This window comes from Mirounga angustirostris, unplaced genomic scaffold (genome assembly GCF_029215605.1).
Source record: "Mirounga angustirostris isolate CCGP_5_RB_7025 unplaced genomic scaffold, mMirAng1.0.hap1 SCAF_4, whole genome shotgun sequence".
NCBI classification, from domain to species: Eukaryota; Metazoa; Chordata; class Mammalia; order Carnivora; family Phocidae; genus Mirounga; species Mirounga angustirostris.
This window is the reverse complement of record NW_026991712.1, coordinates 2550359-2572089: the sequence shown is the minus strand read 5'-3', so window position 1 is coordinate 2572089 and position 21731 is coordinate 2550359. Positions and strand designations below refer to the sequence as shown.

At 49.4% G+C, this 21731-nt stretch overlaps 1 protein-coding gene across 1 annotated transcript in view; it reads right to left on the bottom strand.

Moving 5' to 3' along the window:
• Positions 1 to 21025, bottom strand: part of LOC123858543 (maestro heat-like repeat family member 5) — a 72427-nt gene extending 51402 nt beyond the window's left edge. The window contains exons 1-6 of the mRNA XM_064587440.1: positions 20946 to 21025; positions 10974 to 11155; positions 9374 to 9519; positions 7854 to 7982; positions 3847 to 4006; positions 2237 to 2289 (exon numbers count right to left, since the gene is read on the bottom strand). Coding sequence (XP_064443510.1) covers positions 2237 to 2289; positions 3847 to 4006; positions 7854 to 7982; positions 9374 to 9519; positions 10974 to 11155; positions 20946 to 21025 — 750 coding nt within the window. The remainder of the gene's footprint in view (positions 1 to 2236; positions 2290 to 3846; positions 4007 to 7853; positions 7983 to 9373; positions 9520 to 10973; positions 11156 to 20945) is intronic.
• Between the last annotated feature and the right edge of the window lie 706 nt (positions 21026 to 21731).

Below are 21731 nucleotides of genomic sequence, written 5' to 3'. Positions count from 1 at the left end.
TTGTCAAATGCTTTCCCCTCATTGAGATGGCGATAATTTCCGTACTTTATTCTCTGAACGTATTGAATGGCACTTACTGTTCACAAGTTAAACTGACCTCATGTCCCTGGGGTAAACCCCCCTTCATCATGGTGTATTATCTTTTTTTGTATTTGGCTGGATTCCTTTTGCGGATATTTTATTAAGGAATTTTGACTTAAGGTCATGAAGGGTGTTGGTCTGTAGTTTTCCATAATGCCTTAGTCTGGCTTTGATATCAGGGTTGTGCTGGCCTCATAACGTGATTTGGGACGTGTTCCTTCTCCTATTTTTCTGAGAGAATTCGTAGAGAATTGATAGTATTTATTCCTTAACTATGTGATGGAATTAACCTGTGAAGTATCTGGGCCTGGAGTTTTCTTTGTGAGAAGGTTTATAATTATGATTCAAATTTCTCTGATACAAGACTGCTCAGATTTTCTGTTTCTTCTTGTGATAGTTTGGTAGTTTGTGTTTTTCAGGGACTTTGTCTATTCAATCTAAACTGCTTAATTTATTGGAATCATATTTTATTATTACCGTCCCATGCTTAACAGATGTGTTGCGATATTCCTTCTGTTCTGAGAGGGGCATTTTGTGTTTTTAATTTTTTTGGTCAGGCTGTCAAAGAGCTTATCATTTTATCAAACTTTTTGAATAACTTACTGTTGGGTTTATTCACTGTTTTTTTGTCGCTTTAAAAAATTTCTTTGATTTGTACGCTAGGTTTTATTATTTCCTTCCTTCTTACTTACTTTGGGTTTAATTTGTACCTTTTTGGATAGCTTTTTAGATAATAGATTTTATACCTTTCTTTTTTTATTATTATTATTTTTTTATTTTTTTAAAAAGATTTTATTTATTTATTTGAGAGAGAGAGAATGAGAGACAGAGAGCACGAGAGGGAAGAGGGCAGAGGGAGAAGCAGACTCCCTGCCGAGCAGGGAGCCCGATGTGGGGCTCGATCCCGGGACTCCAGGATCACGACCCGAGCCGAAGGCAGTCGCTTAACCAACTGAGCCACCCAGGCGCCCCTATACCTTTCTTTTCTAATATAGGCATTAAAAAACATAAATTTCCTCCTAAGGTTGTTTTCTGTTGAACCCCACAAATTCTCATAAGCTGTGTTTTCATGATGGTTCAGTTCAAAGTATTTTCTACTTTCTCTTGCGACTTCTTCTTTGACCCATGGGTTATTTAGAAGTGTAGTGTCTAATTTCCAAATATTTGGAGTTTTTCCAGATACATTTTTGCTATTGATCTCTGATTTACATTCTGGTCAGACAATGTACTCTGTTTGATTTCAATCTTTTTAAATTTGCTGAAACTTGATTACGGCCCAGCAAACGACCTGTCTTGGTGAATGTTCTATTTACATTTGAAAGAAATGTCGATTAGATCAATTTGGTTAATTATGTTGTTCAAGACTTCTCTATCCTTAGTGATTTTTTGTCTTATTTTTCTATTAATTACCCGTATTTCTGCCGCCCTGGTATTATTTCTACCAGATGCCACTTGTTACAGTGGTCCTGCTGCCACTATTATTAGTAACTGAAAATATTAACCAGCATTTAACAAGGGCCTCTCGTGTACCGCGCACAGTGACAAGCACTTTGTGTGGATTACGTCCTGTAGTCCTCACAACAAACATTTGAGCAAGGTATTTTTATCCCCAGTGGACAGACCAGGAAACTATGGAACAGAGAGGCAAAGTAGGCCACCCAGGTCATACAGCTGTGGTTGGTTGAATCTGGACTCGAACCTGGGTCTGCCAGGGGGCCCATGTCTCTTCTCCCAGCCAAAGGAGCCCCTCACATGGGTGCGTGGTCAGAGGGGGGTCTGCACGACACCACTCCTTGGCTGTGGCGGCACCGTCCCCTCCGGCCTGCTTCCTCCCTCCCTGGTCTCAGATGTGGTCTCTGCATGCTCTCTGGCCCCTCGGTTGTGAATCCAGCACCCAGCATGGGAAGGAAGGGCCTTGTCTGGCTGGACACCTGCTCTGCACCAGGCATCTAGAGACCAAGATTCAACTCCCAACTCCCCCAGGGACCAGCCCCATGAGTCCTTTCCCTTCCAAGCCTGTTTGCTCATCTGCACCCGTGGGGCTTCTCTCTCCTTCCCCTCCCCCACCCCCACCTCCCAGGGCGAGCAGGTGCCCGGCTCCCCCGTTGCCCCCATCATCCCCGCAGGAGGCCGCAGTGGCTGGGCTCGTCCCTACCTGGGCCAGCTGCTCTTCCCAGCATGCCTTCTCTCCCTGGTTGAAGATTGCCTCTGTGGGACAGAAGGGTGTCGCTGGAGGCCAGGTCTGACGTCCACACCAGGGCTGGATCTCAGGCTCCTTCTCCGCCAGCCCTTGGGCACTGAGCTGAGTCTGGGTGAGTCCTGCCTCTGTTTTTCCTGGCTTCGTGAGGGCGGTGAGCTGGGCTTGGGCTCGGGGTCTGGATAGCTGGGCTGCCAGCTGTGGCCTGGCCGCCCCTCCTGTGTGACCTCAGGTGGGCCATGTTGCCTCTCGGGGCCTCAGGCTTTCTGACAGTGAATGGAGGGGGCCATTTGGAATGTGCTAGAATCCCCTTGAGGGTGGGGAAATGAGGCTCGGAGAGGGGTGTGTTGTGAGAACGGAAAGCTTTTATGGAACTTTAGAAACTCAACCTCAGAGGGAGGGCTGCTTTGGGGATGGCCCTGGGGGTCTCAGAGCTGACCTGGGCACAGAGGGACCTCTACCCAGCTTGCCAGTCCCGGGCAGGATGTACGAAGCCGAGTTAAGCTGGGGCCTACCTCCTCCCAGCCTCAGAGCCCAAACTCCCAAGCTCAGCCTCTGAGGCTTCTCCCGCCGGACCGGGCCCCCCTGTAGATGGCTGGCCGCTACATCCATTTCCTCCCACCGCCCCAACCTCCCGCTGAGGCCCTGAGGGTACACACACCATTCCCTCCTCAAACTCCTACACATGCCTCAAGGCATGGCTCAGGCTTGGCTGCCTCCTTCAGGAAGCCCTCCCTGATGGCCACCGGAGTGGCCCAGCACCTGCTGGGGGCAGCAGTGTGCTCAGCTCACACTTGTGAATGAACGGTGCCTGAATGAAAGCTGGCGTCTGCTTCCCTCGTGAGGCCGTGAGCTCCTGAGGGCAGCGAGCCCGGCACAGGGCAGGTGCTCAGCCAGAGTTGGTTGTTTTGCATCAGCTAAACACTCTCCCTGGCAAGACGCCTCCCTCAGGGTCCTCGGAGACCCCACTGTCCAGGGTGGCCTTCCCGTGGCTCAGGGGCGGTGCTGCTGTGGAAACACTGGGACGTAGATGCCACAGGCCTGTGACGTGCTCCCAGGTGGCTCTGGGCCCCTCACACTGCTTCTCAGAGCTTGGCTTCCTTGTCTGCTAGTGAGGAGGAGCGCCCGCCTGCCTCAGTGACCAAGGGACAGGCCTGTGCGGCAGTGCGTGGGCCTCACACCCATCCCGGGCCACCTCCAGAGCCTCCTTGCTCTGTCCTGCTTCTGTCCGGGCCGCTGTGGAAATGCTCCCCGCGGGAGCATGGGCCAGTGGGGACCAGCAGCACAGCGGGCGGGCCAGAGGTCTCCTTTCGTGGGGGTCCTGATGTGGCCCGGGTGGGGGGCTATGGGGAGGCTCGGACCACAGCCCGTTGCCCCTGGCACGGACATGCTTCACTGCTGTGTCCCTGATGCCTGGCTCTGCATTCGTCCCCCAGGTCAACAGTCTCTCCGAGCCCCCTTCTGCCTCTTTCCCTATGATGTGCCCCGCCGCTGCCCTGGGGAGCCGGCGGGCAGAGGGTGACCACGGCGAGGCTGGGGGTGCCTCAGGCCCCTAGGGCAGGACATACCGTTAGAGGTCAGGATGCCCATCACGTAGAGGAGGCTGCGGTGCGGGAAGACGCCCGTCAGGACCTCGGTCTCCAGGTGCTGGGCCACCGCCCGCCACGAGTGCCTGCAGATGGCCAGCAGCACGTTGCTGGCCGCGTCCTGGTACACCTCTTCCATCTCCTGGAGGGCGGGAGGCGCGAAGGAAGAGTGGGCACCTGGACAAAGCTTTGGCATTTCACACACAGCGTCGGGCTTGGTGGGCAGGGCAGCTGTTGTCAACCCAGTTTTTGGTTAGGAAACTGAGGCCAAGATAGCCCAGTACACACGGGGCAGGTGAAGTGCGGGCTCCACCCCAGGCCTTAGAGCTTCCTGTGACTCTCAACATCCCTGGTCCTCCTACCGTTCCGGAAACCCACTGTGCTTCCTGCGCTGCTCAGGCCCACCTGTCTATCCGCTGCTCGTCCCGTTTTAAAGCCCGCCCCCCGGGGGCCACACTCAGGAGATGTGGCCTGAAGGCTCCTGTCAACGTCGCCTCTTTGCCTGAGCTCCTGGCGGCTCGGAACAATGTCACGGCCTCTTTCGCACCGTGAATTCCGAGCCCCAGTCTATGCTTCTGTGTCCCGAGGAGGTGGGGTGTCGGCTGCTGGGGGCAGAGGCCCGCCCACCACGGTCTGGTGAAGCGGTGGCCGCGGGCACAGCGGAGCCCGGCCCCGTGTGGCCACACCTGCTCTAGTTTCAGGTTCCTCTTTTCTCCGGTTCTTGGTAGGAGCCACAGGTGATTTCTGTGGCTGCTGGTGTGAGGGAGATGTTATAGGGTCATCGCCGGGCGGAGGCCAGGGGTCCGGCCCGTGTTTGGGGGCATCTGAAAGCGAGGGGGTCTACAGTCCCTCCCTGAACGCCCTGTGATGTTGTTGGAATCCTCATATGAAGTCATTCTGTCGTTTATAATTTACTCCAAGTTTCCATACGAGGGCTTCTCATTAAGGTGGTGGGTTGAAGCCAATTTTGCTCTTTCAAAACAACACCTCACTCAACGACATTTAGGAGATGATTTGAAAAGGACAATAGTATCCACGTTCTGGCAGCTGGAGAGCCGATGAGTGAGAGGTAACGGGGCTGAGCACGAGCCCATGCGGCAGGGTCTCTGCCACTGCTGGGGGGACTCGCGGAGGGCGCGTCTCCCAGACCTCTGCAGCGAGCGGGACTGGGGAGGGTGCGATGGTTTAAGAGGGAGTCAGGTGCCCGAGGCTCTGCCCACTCCGCACACCTGCAGGGTCCAGCAAAGTCCAGAGGCTCGGTCTCCGGAGGGGGCAGGCATGGGTCTGTGGTGGGAGGCCAGGTCCTCCACAGTGCTGTCGGGGGCCTTTCCCTCCGGCCAGACACTGTGTTAGGGTCTTTTCTGGGAAATCTGGGCAGCCCAGGACAAAAGTCATGGAGGTCAGCAAAGGTGCTGGGCAGCGGTGGGCTCACTGGTGCTCTACAGTGGACCCCGAATCCCACCACCTGCCCGTGTGTTCAGAGCTCCCTATCAGCACTAACCATGGGCAGGCAGCCACGCTGGAGAAGCCTCGGGTGTGGGAGACGAAAACCACCACCACACACCCAACAAAACCCAGAAAACAGCTCCTTGGAGGAAATACAGGCCAAACAGAAATGAAAACTTCAAGCGAAGCTGTGTCTTTAACATCCTGAGAGATAAGAGGAGGTATTGCATCCACAAAAGCTATAAACAGCATGATGCGAAAAGGAACATTCTGGGGACAAAATCAAGATTGCAAGAGAGTCGAAGGCACAAGGAGCAGAGCCGGAAACGCAATAGGAAGTCTGGGAGACAAAGAGTCTTCAGAGAGCAGAACAGAGGGCGGGGAGCTGCTCGAGGAGAGACCAGATGAGAATATTGGGGACCACCGAGCAGCCCGCCATGGCGTGTCAGACGTCCCTGAAGCCTTGGGCAGAGAAACCCAGGAGGTGAGACCATCAGTGGATTAAGTGAGGAATGTTCCAGAAGCAAAGGGCCCAAGCAGCCAGACTGCAGGAGGCAGGGCGGGAAGGCATGGCGGCTGGGACAGACCCAGAGCGAGGCGCCCTTGGGGAGCTGCAGAGCGTGCAGACTCAGGGAAGATGCTGCACGCCTGTCAGCAGGAAGGTGCGGGCTGACAAAGGTCTAATGTCCAGAATGGCTTTGGAGTCTCTATGGCGGCACCAGGGGCAGCGGGGAGACCACGGATGCTATTGCCAACATGACAATGATCTTGTCGAATGGGAAAGTACTGAGCTGCAAAGCAAACCAAAAGTTTATTTGGGATCTTTGATCCCAATCGGGGAGACACAGATTCATCAGGTAACGGAAATGTGCTTGGCGTTGGGGAGGAGAAAGAGGTCTACACAGGATAGGTCACTATGCTGGTTGCTAGGTCGGTGTTCAGGGAAATAAGCTTCATTCTGGGAAACGCAACACGATGTGGCCGTTTGCGGTCAGCTCGGCTTGAAGTTCACACTCATCCAGGCGTGGATGTGCATGAGACCCACCTCCCTGGTGGCCCTCGGCACCACCCTGACCGTCCTGACTTCATTTCAGATGTTTCTGTCCACGGTCTCCAACACAAAGTCCAGGGTGAACCAGAACAGACAGATTTCCAGAAATGCCTGGTCTCAAGCTGTACTTCCCAAACACACGTTTTCAAGAAGCTGCCAGAGGGTGTGTGTCTCCAAAGCAAGAGAGCGAGCCAGAAAAGAGGAAGGCCTGGGGTCTCCGAGACGCCGTCCCCAGCTGGGATGGGCTATGGGGTCCCAGATTGGGCTTTGGACACCAAGATGACAGCAGACGCGCTCGGCTGGCTGGGACCTGGATGATGACGTGCCTGTTCTCCCCTGTGAGTCCTGGACCAGCTCGTGGTACCTACAGAAGTGCTCGCACCGGCCCACGCTGGAGAGCTGGTGGTGGGCGGTGGCATGTGCGGAAGCAGGAGGTGCCCTGCCTCGGAGGGGCTCTTGTCCCCCTGCAGGGAGGCTGAACCAGGCCACCACCCAGACGCTGGTGGGCTCTGCTTGTCTTGTAGCCCTCAACAGCCTGGGTCACCACTGCCCCTCTCTCTTACCACTGGTCTGTCGACTATTTGTAGGTGCCTTGCATTTTAAAAATATGCCTGGCATGCTTTACACGATGACTTAAATTTAAGAAAAGGTACAGAATTTTAGAACACAAATACACTGGTTATGAACTTTGTTCCTGTTTTTCTCTGATATCCACACTGGAAGGGTCTACAGACTTCTTTGTGGGGAGCACGGAGACTGGTCACGTTGGCCATTTACCAGCTGGTTAACTGCTGCAGGCAAGCCTCTTAGATGGCCAGAGCCTCGGCCCCTCTGTCTGTAAATGGGGGTCATATATATGGATTCCCACTTCATGGAGTGCCAAGGCTCAGCCCTGTGATGACAAGTCACGTCCACCATGGGGCAACCCTGGGCTAGTCTGCCTAAATAAGAGCTACCAGCCCTCCAGGCCCTGGAGCCGAAGTCCCCAAGGCCTTTGGCAGTCCTGGGGAAGGTCCGGGGACCACATCCTGAGGTGGGTGGGTAGGAGTGGTGTGGTCTCCAGCAGGCGGGACCCAGGAGGCGGCCGCAGAGGCGGAGTTAAGCCTGGAGAATGGGTGGGACTCGTAGGAGGGCTTCAGAGGCTGGGTGTGGGCAGCCGCCGTGGGAATGGTAAAACAGGTGGTGGTGGTGGGGGGGGGGGGGGCAGGGCAGAGACTTCCAGGAAAGGGCGCCAAACTACTGCTGACATTCGGCGCTTCCACTTATGGGCCCTGTAGACTCAGATAAGCAATGAGCTCTCTGAATCTCACCTTTCTCAACTGTAAAATGGGCACGTGAGGTTGTCCCTCTGAAGGGGCTGGTGGTAAGAAAATGAAAAGGACAGAGATCACTTGGTCAACCACAGGGCTGGGCACCCCCACCATTATTTGGATGCTGGGGGCAGCAGCCTGTGTTCCCAGAAGTGGCCTATTTGCTGGGATGGGAGGCACACCGTGGACTTGGTCATGTTCTCCAGGGCCAGCTGCATGAACGACTTCTCCCAGACCTCCTCCAGGGAGTCGCTGGCTTCAATGACGGCCTCCAGGATGTGGAACAGCCGGAACCTGTGGCGGGAGGAGATCTGTGGGTGGCAGAGTGGGCAGAGGTTCAGAGGCACGTTGGGTTTGGTCACATGGGGAATGGCCACCAGTGAAAGCCTAGGCGTGGGGAGGCTGAGGAGGCCAGAGGGAGAGGGAGAGGACAAATGGAGGCACTTGGCCATTTGTCCAATAACCATTTAGTGAACATGCACTATGTGCAGTCCTTGAACTAGGTTCTACAGAGACAGATGAATCAAAGTTCGTCTCTATCCTCCGAAACTGCTATGGGATTTTATTTATTTAATTATTATTATTATTAAAAAATTTTTTTTAAAGATTTTATTTATTTGACAGAGAGAGACAGCTAGAGCAGGAACACAAGCAGGGGGAGTGGGAGAGGGTGAAGCAGGCTTCTCGCGGAGCAGGGAGCCAGATGCGGGGCTCGATCCCAGGACCCTGGGATCATGACCTGAGCCAAAGGCAGATGCTTAACGACTGAGCCACCCAGGCGCCCCTGTTATGGGATTTTAAAAGCATTCTGCCTCTACAGTCAGTTCATTCATTTATTTTTTAAAAAAGATTTTATAGAGTGAGCGAAAGTGAGAGAGATCACAGAGGGGGAGAGAGAGAAGCAGGTTCCCTGGTTGAGAGGAAAACCTGATGCAGGGCTTGATCCCAGGACTCTGGGATCACGACCTGAGCCAAAGGCAGGCGCTTAACCAACTGAGCCACCCAGGCGCTCCCATTCATTCATTTATTCATTCATTTATTCACCCATTCATTAAAACTTAATCAGATCTTCCTGCTAATTATCCATCTGTCCATCTACCAACCTATCCAAACATCCATCCATCCATCCATCCATCCATCCATCCATCCATCCATCCACCCATCTATCCACCCATCCACCCATCTATCCACCCATCCATCCATCTATTCAACTATCCATCCATCCATCCATCCACCCATCCAACTATCCATCCACCCATATATCCACCCATCCAACTATCCATCCATCATCCAACCATCCATCCATCCATCCATCCATCCATCCATCCATCCATCCACCCAACTATCCACCCATCCAACCATCTATCCATCTGTCTGTCCGTCCATCCATCCATCCATCCACCCACCCATCCACCTCTGCCACTTAATCGTTCTGTGACTTTAGGCAGATCACTTCCCTTTCCTAAGCCTGTTTTCTTATCTATGGGGATCATAATATCTATATCATGGGACTATTCTAAGGGTGGTCACACATGTTGGTCCAACTTCCTCCCTCCCCACTCAGCCTATTGGACATACGAGGAGATCAACTTGCCCCAAATCATTTAGTTGTACCAAAGAGCCAGGATTTGAACTGGACTTGTGGTCTGGCCCTCCCCTTTGCTCCCCATGCAGTCCCTCCAATGGCCCAAGCAACTCCCACCTCAGGGTTGTCTACAAAGTAGTCATGGATGGTTTCCAGCACCAGGTTGGGGGCCCCATAAGCCATGTTCTTGATCTTCTTGATGATGTACTTCAGGTGGAGGGGGTCTGAACTATTCAGGTCTCGGAGCATCTTGAAGCAAATAGCTAAAGAAGATGGAAAAAGTGTGAGGGTTGATGTGATATGGGAAGGTTACATTGTGCCATCAGGAATAAGTGGATAGAGAAGGGGGTAGGGCCAGGAATGGGAAACAATGATCTGAAAATGAGGACTGAAGAACTGAACACATTGGGAATTCCTGGGCCTCCTGACTATTCAAACAGTCCTCCTGGAGTTTGAGATAGGATAAGAAGCAGGAATGCAGGGTGACTGGGTGGCTCAGTTGGTTAAGCTGCTGCCTTTGGCTTAGGTCATGATCCCAAGGTCCTGGGATCGAGCCCTGCATCTGGCTCCCTGCTCAGGGAGAAGCCTGCTTCTTCCTCTCCCACTACCCCTGCTTGTGTTCCCTCTCTCGCTGTGTCTCTCTCTGTCAAATAAATAAAATCTTTTTTTTTTTTAAAAAAGAAGCAGGAATGCATGAAGATTTCACACCCTTATATACCCATGCATATTTCCATCCATTCATTGATTCAACCACTTTTTCATGCATCCATTTATCCAATCATCTATCATCTACCTATCCATCGATCCATCTGTCCATCCACCCACACATTCATTCATATGTCTATTTGTCCATCAATTCATCTACCCATCCACCTGTCTGTCCATCCTTACATTCACCCATCAATCCATGCATTAATAAATGTATCCATCCATCCATCTGTCACCCATCTGCTCATAAATTTATCTACTTGTCCATCCACCCATCCATTCATAAGTTTATTCATCCATCCATCACACATCCACTCAAATTAGCCATCCATCCCTCTGTCCCTCTATCTATTCTTCCCTTCACCCCTTCACCTTCTATCTAGTCATTCAACATTCAATGATGTTCCCTCTGTGTCGTCATAGGTCTGTGAGTGAGGGCTCAAAGAAGAGTCAGGGCCCAGCTCAGTTCTGAAGGAGCCTCCAACCCATGGGAGCCCTACCCACTATCAGTGGACTTTTGTCCTGTAGTTGTATAAAAGGCCCTGGGCACACAGCGAGGGGAGGGGCAAAACATTCCAACAAAGAGGGAGGGACATTTAGGACTGGCTACTCAGAGGAGGTGGCAATTTAACTTTGCCTAGAAGGATGAAGGCAAGTCATCCTTTGAATGAGGAGATAAGCATTCCTGTGAGAGGACCAGGCCAAGGTTGAGGTCCTAAGGTGGGAAGAGGTGTGGGAAGAAAGTGGAAGGTGAAGTGTGAGGGAGGGAGGGAATTTTTGGGCTTTGGATGGTGCCTCAGGAGGCATGAAGAGACCAAGGAGGGTGTGTAGGGCTCTGCTGAAAGCCTCGCTATGTCCACAAGGTCCTTGACATCCCCAAGATCCCACCAGTGTGGATTCCTTCTGGTCCTCATCCCCAGGACTTTTTTGAGTGGAGGCACCTGATAGGGTCTGCTGGAACCTGACCACGCCATCTCCACCCTGCCAGAGTCCCAGGGCTGGTGATCACCTGCATTATAGGCTTCCTCCATGAACATCTTGTGCTCCTTGGGCACAAGAGCAGCCTGGCTGCTCTGTGACTTGCAGAGCAGGATGGTGGTGGGGTGTGCCTGTCTGTCCCTGCGGGCAGGGTCCTGAGGTACCTTCATGCAAGATAGGTCCTTTGTGGATCTGGAGACATGGGAGGAGAATCTGAAATGGAAAAGAGGTCCAGGGTGTGTGTGTATCGGGGCACCTTTTTGTGCATCCATGAATGCAAGCCCAGTAGACGCTGAGAGCCATGTTGGTCAGGATCAGGCTTAGCAATGTCCTTCTGTGTGTCCACCTTTCTGTTCATTGGTCTGGCTGAATTCCAAGGGGGGAGTAGGGAAGGAGTCTGGAGGCCTCAAGGATGTTGTTAAGTAGGCAGTATTGCCTGTGGGCCCGGAGAGGCCTGACTCTTAGCAAGTGCTGGTGGCACAGACATGACTGACAGGACCTGAGGGCTCAGGGTATGGCGTCCCCAGCTCCAGCTCTTGCACTGATTTGGAGCAGCCAGTCTTTTCAGGACAAACATGAGAGTGCCCTGGCTACCCAGATGTCACTGAGGGGGTCTCTGAGAGAGGTCCAGGAGCTGCAGAGCAAGTGGGAGCAGGAGCCATGAAGATGGGTGCACTGGACCACATCCTCATCTGTGCCCCAGGCCCAACCGTCCTGGTGCTTGAGAACAATTATGTGTGCATGATGGAGACACTGAGAAGAGCTGTGTGGCAGGGGCAAGGAAGGACATCAGCCCTCACTTTTTCTTTTGCAAATGTGCGGACAGGATTCCCTCAGACTGTGCTCATTGCCAGAGGGGCCAAAAAAGGAGGAATCCTTCATTTTTGGGGTAGGGCCCAAGCTGTTTGTTTCACAACTTCCACTTGGACCCTCCTGGCAGAAGTGGGTTCTGCTCTACTTGCTCTGGGACCTCATTTCTTGTTCACTCACAGTTCCCAGTTCCCAAGTACTGACCACAGCATGGTGTATTCTTTCTAGCCACTAAGGATATAACTAAAGATATATGGATATCTAATGTCTGATATTAGTGGGTTTGTATATTTATTCCCCCAATTTTTGAGTTGTTTAAGGAAGGAGGGGGAATCTGGTCCTTGTTGCTCCATCTTTGAGGGAAGCACTGGTATCATCTTCTTCAGGACTTTGCAGTGTTTTCTGAGTTCAGTGGGGAACCACAGAGGTTTTTGAGTGACATGATCTGACATACATTTCTTATGTGGTAGAATAAATTAATGGGTAAATGTTAAAAGAGATGAACCACCTTCTAATATACCAATAATGTACCTATAGAATTTGTTGATGGTTTTTTGTCTTGTTCACTTTGAATAAAAAATTACCAGGCACACATGGCAGCAAGAAAATATGACCCCTAAGTAGGAGAAAAAAATTAATTGATCAAAAGCAACACAGAAATGACACAAATGGTAGAATTAGTAGACAAGGACTTTAAATGTTATTGTAACAATATTCCACATGTTCAGCATGGTAGATTAAAACATAAGCATGCTAAGGAGAGACATGGAAAACATAAGCAAGATGAAGAATACAATGTTTGAGATTAAGAATACACTGGATAAATTTAAGAGCAGATTAGACACAGTAGAAGCAAAGGTTAGTGAACTTGAAGATACTACAGCAGAAACTACCCCAAAATGGAACACAAATAGAAAAAAGACCAGAAAAAACGGAATAGAGCAATCAGTGAATTGTAGAACAACCTCAAAACAGTGTGTGTGTAATGTAAATCCTCACAGGAGAAGAAAGGGAGACAGAAAACAATATTTGAGGAAATAATATCTGAAGTTTCCAAATTAATAAAAACTAAAAATCCCACAGATCCAAGAAACTCAATGAACCTCAAGTGAAAGAAACATGAAGAAAATTAAACCAAATGACATTGAAATAAAATTGCCTAAAGCCAATGCTAAGAGAAAATTTTAAGAAAGAAAGCCAGAGAAAAGTCAGAGAAAGAAAGACACGTTATATGCAAAAGTATAAAGATAAGAGCAAGAGTATAGTTCTAGTCAGAAATAATGCAAGCAGGGTGCCTGGGTGGCTCAGTCATTAAGCGTCTGCCTTGGACTCAGGTCATGATCTCGGGATCCTGGAATCGAACCCTACATCAGTCTCCTTGCTCTGTGGGGAGCCTGCTTCTCCCTCTCCCTCTGCCCCTGCTGTGTTCCTTCTCTGTCTCTCTCTCTCTGTCAAATAAAAAATAAAAAAAAAATCTTTTCAAAAAAAGAAATAATGCAAGCATTGGAGACATAGAGCAACATTTTAAAACACTAAGAGAAAAACAACAACAACAACAAAAAAACACCTGGCGAGCTAGAATCCTATACTCAGAGAAAAAAAAATTAAAAACTGAAGGTATAACCAAACCTTTATCATATGCACTAAAGCTGAAAGAATTCATAACCAGCAGACCTGCACCATAAGAAGTGTTTGAGGAAGTCTGTCAGGTGGAAGGAGAATAATACCAGATGGAAATATGGAAACACATAAAAGAACAGAGAACAGTGGAAATGGTAAATATGTAGGTGAATGTAAAATATTTTTTCTTATTTTTCAAGTTTAAAGTAAAAACACCAATGCTTTGTAGGGCCTATAGCAAATGTAGAAGTAAAATATATGTCAGCAATACCATAAAGGCCAGGAAAGGGAAATGGAAATAATATATTGTAAGATTCTTATACTATAAGTAAAGTGGCATAATATCACTTGAAGGTAGGCTGAGATATGGTAAATTTGTAAACTACAAGCCCTAAGCAATCACTAAAAAATCAGGGAGTCAACTAAAAATATATATAGCTAATAAGCCAACAAAAGACATAGAGGCAAAGAGGAAAAATAGAACAAAGAAGAGAAGAAAAAAAGTGAAAACAAATTGCAAGATGGTAGATTAAAACAAAATCATTTCAACAGTCACATTAAATGTAAATGATTTAACTATCTCAATCGAATAGCAGAGACTGTCAAATTGAATAAAAAATCAAGACCCAAATATATGCTGCCTATAAGAAATACACTTGAAATCTAATAGACACAAATCAATGAAAAATAAAAGATGAAAAAAGATATACCATGCTAACCATATTCTAAAGAAAACAGAAGTGGCTATGTTAATATTAGGAAAAGTATATTTTTGAGTGAATAATATAACTAGAGATAAAGAGAATCAGTTCATAATGATAAAGGGATCATTTGTCAAGATGACTTACAATTCTAAATGTTCATGCACCTAATAACAGAACTTCATAATATATAAAGTAAAAAAGAACCAAAAGGAGAAATAGTTGAAGAATAATTGAATCATAGTTGAAGATTTCAGCATCCCTCTGTCAATAATTGATAGAACAAGAAGACAGATATAATCATTAAGGATATAAAAGACTTGATAATACTCTTGGCTAATGTAATCTAATTAGCATTTACAAAACTCTCCATCTAACAACAGAAGAACACACATTTTCTTCAAGTTCATGTGGAACATCTACCTAGATAGATCATATTGAGCCATAAAATAGTCTCAATAAGTTTAAAAGGATTCAGACCAAACAAAGCATACTCTTTGACCACAATAGAATGAAATTAGAAATCAATGACAGAAAGATAGATGGGAAATCCCCAAGTATTTTGAAAACTAAATAACAATTTTAAATAATGCATGGGTCAAGAAGAAATTAAAAAGAGAAAGTAAAAAGTATTTTGAATTGAAAGAAAATGAAAACACAACATATAAAAATGCATGAGATGCAGCTAAAGCAGTGCTTTGAGGGAAATTTATAGCATTAAAACTTATAGTATTAGAAAAGAATAGAGGTCTGAAATCAATGACCTAAGTTTCCATCTTAAAAACTAGGGGAAAGGGGCAAATTAAGCCCAAAGAAGGAAAATAATAAAAAGTAGAGCAGAAATCAATGAAGTGGAAACAGAAAAACAATAGAGAAAATCAATGAAACCAAAAGCCAGCTTTTTGAAAAGATACATACATTTGAAAACTACTATCAGGCTTTATTAGGGCAAAAAGAAAGAAGACACAAATTATTAATATAAAGAGGGAGAATAGGTACATCATTAAAAATCCTACCGACATTAAAATGATAGTGAGAGAGTATTATGAACAACTTGATGCCAATAAATTTGACAACCCAGATAAAATGAATTCCTTAGTCATAAAATAGCAAAGCTCAATCAAGAATAACTGCATAACCAGAATAGCCAGTTGTCTATTATAAACATTGAATTTGTAGTTGAAGACCTTCCCACAAAGAAAACTTTAGGCCCAGGTGGCTTTACTCTTAAACTCTATCATTTAAGGAACAAATGATACCAATACTATAAAACTCTTCCAGAAAATTAAAGAGGGAACACTTCCTAACTCATTCAGTGAGGTGAACATTAGTGCCCTGATACCAAAACCAAAGAAAGGCACTGCAAACTTTCTTAACATACGAATCCAAAATATACAGACATGTGTATCTACCATGACCAAGTGGGTCTTATCCTGGCCATGCAAGGCGGGTTGAGCAATCGAAAATCAGTCAATGTAAATTACCATATTGGTAGATGAATGAAGAAAATAATATAATCATCTCAGTAGATACAGAGAAAGCATTTGACAAAATTCAACATATATTCACAATAAAAACAAGAATTAAAGGAATTTCCTTAACCTGATTAAAAACATCTACAAAAATCCTATAGCTAATATTACACTTATTAATGGTGAAAGACTGAATGTTTTCCTCACATCATTGGGAATGAGGGAAGGGGATGTCTGTTTTCACCACTTCTATTCAACATGGTACTGAGGGCTCAGTCAATACAAACAGGTAAGAAAAGAAATTAAAAGTGTGCAGACTGGAAAGGAAGAAAAAAGCTATCTCTACTTACAGAGGATGTTATCATCTAATTAGAAAATTCCAAAGAATCTACAAAAATCCTACTAGAACTGAACAGGGTGTCTGGCAAATTTGCAAAAATAAAGTCAGGATGCAAAAATCAGTCATATTTCTCTATACTAGCAAAAAGCAATTGTGACTTGAAAATAAAAAGGTACCATATGCAGTAGCATTAAAGATCATGAGATATTTAGGTACACTAAGAAATAATTGCAAGGTCTATGAACGGTAAAATATAAACTAGCAATGAAATAAAGAAATAAAGAAAACTTTAATAAGTGAGAGATATACCACATTCATGGATCAGAAGACTCAATATTGTTAAGATGTCAGTTTTGTAAAAATATCTCTAAATATTCAATGCAAAAAGTCCAGAAAAAGACTCACACGTACAAGGCTAACTGACTTTAAAAAAAACTTAACTGTATTAATTTAAATTTTTAAAGTAGGCTCCACACCCAATGTGGGGCTTGAACTCACAACCACGAGATCAAGAGTTGCATGCTCTACCCACTGAGCCAACCAACTGCCCCAAAGCCAACTGATTTTTGATAAAAGTCAAAATAATTCTATCAAGAAAATGTATCCAACAAATAGCGTGCAATAACTGGATGTACACGTGCAAAAATGTCCCCCAGTTTATGTTTCATGCTCTATCCAATAATTAATCAAGATAGATCGCAGACCTAAAAGCAAAACCTAGAATCTAAACTTCTCGAAGAAAATGTAGGAGAAAATCTTTGTGATTAAAGATTTCTTAGATGTGACACCCAAAGCACAATCCATAGAAGAAAAAATATTAAGCTGGATTTCATCAAAATTAAGAACTTCTTGAAAGACATCTAGAAAAAATGAACAGATAAGCTGTGGACCTGGAGGAAATATTTGCAAATCACATATCTGATAAAGATCCGTATCCAGAATATATAAATAACTCACGAAACAAAACGAAAAACTCAAACATAAACACAAACGGTCTAACAAAATACAGAAAGAAGATTTGAATAGACGTTCCCCCAAAGGAGATGAACAGATGGCAAATAAGCCCATAACAAGTGCTCCACATCATTCTTCACAAAGGAAACAAGTGAAAACCACAGTGGGATATCGCTACACGTCTGCTAGAATAGCTAAAATTGGGGAAAAACCTGAAAATAACAAGTGCTGGTGAGGTTGAGGGGTAACTGGACCTCTCGCACATTGCTGGTGAGGATGTGAAACAGTGCAGCCAGTGCAGAAAGTAAGCGTGGTGCTTTCTTAGAAGGTCAAACATACACTCACCACCCAACTCTGCCGCTCCACCCCTAGCTGTGTACTCAGGTGAAATAACAACTTACTTTCACACAAAATCTGTATGCGAATGTCTATAATGGCTCTGTTTGTAATAGCCCCAAACTGAAGAGATGCATATGTCCTTTGGTGAATGCATAAGGAAACTGTGTATTACATCCATGGAAGTAGTCAGCAGCAACAAAAAGAAATGAATCACTGAGAAACACAACATGGACCGTTCTTAAACTCATCATGCCACGTGAGAGAAGCCAACCCCTGAAAGCCACACACTGTATCATCCCACCTTGATGGCTTTCTGAAGAAGGTCAATGAAACAGAAAACAGGTTTCCAGGGATGGGAAGTTGGGGGAGGGCTGACTACAAAGGGCATGGGGGATTCTGGGGAGATAGATCTGTTTCATATCTTTTGCTTGTGGTAGTGGATTGACGACTGTATGACTTTGTCAAAACTTGCAGAGTTATCCACTAAAGAGAGAATTTTACCGTACATAAATTATACCATAATAAAAACGAAAGCAAGATCTCTAAGAACAGAAATGATTTCACCCCCCTCCACCTTCTGCTTTCTCTCACTTATTCCATCCCAGTCACAGTGAGCTCCTGCTGCTCCTCAAACCACCAGGCATATTTCTACCTCAGGACCTTTGCACTGGCTGATCCTTCAGTCTGGGGAACATCCTTCCTCCAGATAGCTGCTTGGCTCAGTTTCTCACCTCCTTCGAGTCTTGGCTCAAGTATTACCTCCTAGATGAACGTATTTAAAATTGCAGCCTGCCCCCCACCCGCCTCTCTACCCCTCCCCCTCTCAACTTCTTCCCTATCACTTTTAACCTTGTAGCATTAGATAACTTACTTTATTACATCTACTGTTTATTGGCTGTCTGCCCCACTGGAAGGTAGCCACCAGGGCAGGGATCTTTATGTCTTATCTCCAGCTGTATCCCCCAACACCTGCAACAGTGCCTGGCACACCAAGCAGGTGCTCAGCAAATATTTGTGGGATGAATGTTAGAGTGATGTATCAAAGCAACGGTGAGCCCATCCTCATCTCTGGAAAAGGCCTGTGACAGCCCCCCTGCTCTCACCCCAACAGCGCCCTCGCCAGGATCCAGCTGTCCAAGCCCGGTCCACCTGACCCGTCAGCCTTTGCTCTCCTGGGCCCGCTGCCCAGAGCGTGGGTCCTTTCTCCTCCTCTCTCCCTGTCCCTTTCAGGGCAATGCACAGAGGCCCACCCCTCAGCCTTCTTGACTTGGAAAGAGCATCCTGGGGTTGGGGTGCTTTCCCCGACTCCCCGGCTGGCCGAGGGACCTCCCTGGCTCTCCTGAACCCTGGTGTCACTGCTGACTACCCCCTGGCCCTTTTCCTTCCCAAGCGTCCCTCGGGATGTGCTGGCTATCCCTGGGTCCCCAACATGTCCTGGGCAGGCTGTCAGTGAAGGTCGATAGAACAAACGAGTGAGCGGGTGAGTCTGAGGCGCACTGCCTTGGGGGGACTTCCTCAGACAGTGAGACCCTCCTCCTCCCGACCTCCTGGAGCTGTTCCTGGCAGTCCTGCCTCCGCCAGCTCCCTTCTCAGACGGTGTTCATGCTCACTCCATCCCATAGCCATGCCGGAACTGAGGACCCTCCCCACTGTCTGCCTCTTTGGGAACCAGTGACCAGGTGGCCAAGCAGGGGACACTCCTGGGGTTGATGGGCCAGAGATGTCGCATTTCTGCACTCAGCCAGACTGTCCTCAGGAAGCTGTCACGTCCAGGGCATGTGTCGGGATGACAGTGTTTACCAGGTGTGGGGGCAGAGACGGGCTGGGGCCCTTGGCCTGGAGTGGCTGGCCATCTCCGTCATTCCCGAGCCCTCCACAGTGCTCGGGGGAGCCTCGTCGCTTCCTGCCTTCATTCCTTCAGTGAGTACCTATTGCAGCCAGGCACTGCTCCAGGCCCTGGGGCTTTGTCCGAACGACACACAAAGAAACTCCTTCCCTTGTAGTGCTCGTGTTCTGGGGCAGAGGCAATGGACAGATTCTGTCCTGCACCAGCTGGGGACAGTGAGATGGGGAAATCGAGCAGGGACAGGGTTTGGACAAGCTGCGGGGCCATGCTAGACAGCCTGGTCAGGGAGCCTCGGCCATCGGGATGCTGCTGAGGTGAGGCTGTCCGACAGGTGCCCGGTGTGGGGGTGCTGGGTGGCTGGACAAGTGAGTGATGTGTAGATGAAGGCATTCTGGGGGGGGCTCGCCCCTGCTGCACACAACGTCCTGACAGAGAGGGATGGGTGCCCCTCTCGTCACCTTTCCTCTGACCCTCCATCCCTACCTCGTCACACTCCATACTGTCCTCACACACCAACCCCAAGCGGTGCAGAGACACAGAGAGGTTCAGTGACCTGTCCCAGGACACACAGCCTCTGTGGGATAAGGCTGGTTCAGACCCAGCCTAAGTCCGAAGCCTGCATCCTGGGGACGGTGGCCGGCGGGGCTCAGTGCACACTTGAACCTTCCTGCCACCTCTCAAAAAACCAGCCACTTCCCTGCCACTCCCAGAAAGTGTGGCCTTCCCGATGGAGGCTGGCTGGTGCCACCTCTGTGGGAATCTCACCACGGGTTGGAGCCCGGCTCCCCTCTGCACCCAGGAGGGAACTCAGGCTGCTCAGTGTCACCCACAAGCACTTGGCCGGTATCTCGCCCTAAAACGGCATCCTAGCCCCGTGACGACCAAACTGAATATATTTTTAAATACAGAAAAACGGCAGAAGCATAGTCAGGCAAACAGCTGCAGAGGGGAGCGTTTTCTCGCCTTCGAAGTGATCCAAGATGTGGCAGAGGAGGAGACGGGCCTGACAACACACACACGGAGACGACTGTGTGCGGACCAAAATAACCGAGTTCAAAGCAGGTGCGAAGCTGCTCCTTCTGGAACAGCCCGCCACGATGGGCGTCACAAACGGGAACCCTGCTCCAGACCCGCCCGGGGACAGTCTGGAGAGCTGGGCCTGCCCTGGCCCGGCCCCGTGGAGGGCGCCCTGGGGGTCTGAGGTGGCAGGGGAGGGAGCCCGCCTGCCCCTGCCCGCCCCCCCCCCCCCCGCCCCGCAGTCTCTGCCCTGCTCCCCCCCCCCGCCTGCCCCTGCCCCGCCCCCTGCCAGCCGCTGCCCTGCCCCCCCATCAGCCCCTGCGCCCCCGCCCCACCCCCGCCAGCCCCTGCCCTGCCCCCCACCTGCCCCCCCGCCGGCCCCTGCCCTGCCCCCGCCACCTCTGCCCTGGTGCAGCAGCCTTGCGCAGGACGCGCCGCGTCTTTGCTGGGACACGGGGCCGTTGTACCACGATCCATTGTGCACATGAGAAGCCGAGGCTCCGGGAAGCAGGCGGCCAGTGTCAGCCCGTCTGTCCCTCAGTCCCCTCACTCACTCCTGCAGCAGGCATGTGTGGACCGGACGGTGACACGCTGCCAGCCCCACAAGCGGCCGACAGCCACGCCGCATTCGGTTGCAATAGCCTCCCTCCCAGCCTCCTCTCCACAGAGTCAAGGGCTGCCGGGTGGAGCTCATCCCCAATCCCGCCCGCCACCCACCGCTGTTCCTGGCTGCACGGACTCCTCTTTCCTTGGCTCAGCCTCAGATGCGCCCCGGGCGTGCCCCTTGCTGTCCTGCAGGGAGGCCCGCTCCTGAAAGATGGAGAAGCCAGGGTACCTGTGGGAAGCAGGGCATCGGGCATCCCCTTCTGGGTTCCCACATGCCCCAGCTTGGTGCTGGGCTGACCTGGAGTTCTGGGACATGGTTGATGACGTCCTATCAGCCGTGCTGTGGCTGTGTGGCTTTTCCGAGTGCTGCCCGTCCATGTTGGGGTGCGGTTTGGAGAACCCACAGGCCCCAGCCTCCAGCTCTGTCCTCATGCCCGGTGGGGCAGCCCTATCTCTGTGTCTCCCCTTCCCCCGCCCCAGCGGGCCCTGACCTAACCCCTGAGGTCACAATGGTTCCAGTGCTCTGGGCCGTTTCCCAGGGCCAGTGCTGTGGAACTGGACACTGTCCTGGGCACAGTACGTGTGTGTTCCTGATGTGGCCTTGGGCTCAGCCCTTCTGTCTCTGGCTTGTGAGGAACCCTGAGACCAAAGACCCAGCTAACCCAAGCCTGGATTCCTGACCTAAGAAACCGTGAGATAGTAAATGTGTGTTGTTTTAAGCTGCTAAGTTTTGGGGTCATTTGTTACGCAGCACCAGATATATGATACATGCTCGGTACCAGGGAAAAGTGGCAGAATTAGGTTCTTTATGAGCTCCCTTTCCACAGGGCCATAGTCCAGATGCAAGGCTGCAGAGAAAGTGGGTCCCAGCATGGCCCCTTGTCCCCATACTCGGATGCTGGAGGCCTTACAGGTGGGGTTCGTGAGTGGGGGGCTGAGGGTGAGGGTGTTGCAGGGACAAGGGAGTGCTGGGGCCGGGACCTGCTCCTGGGCCAGCTACCTGCAGCCCCATGAGCATCTCCCTCTGCCCAGCCAGGCCCTAGGCTCCAGCACCTGTGGCCACACTGTGCAGTCAGCCCTGCCT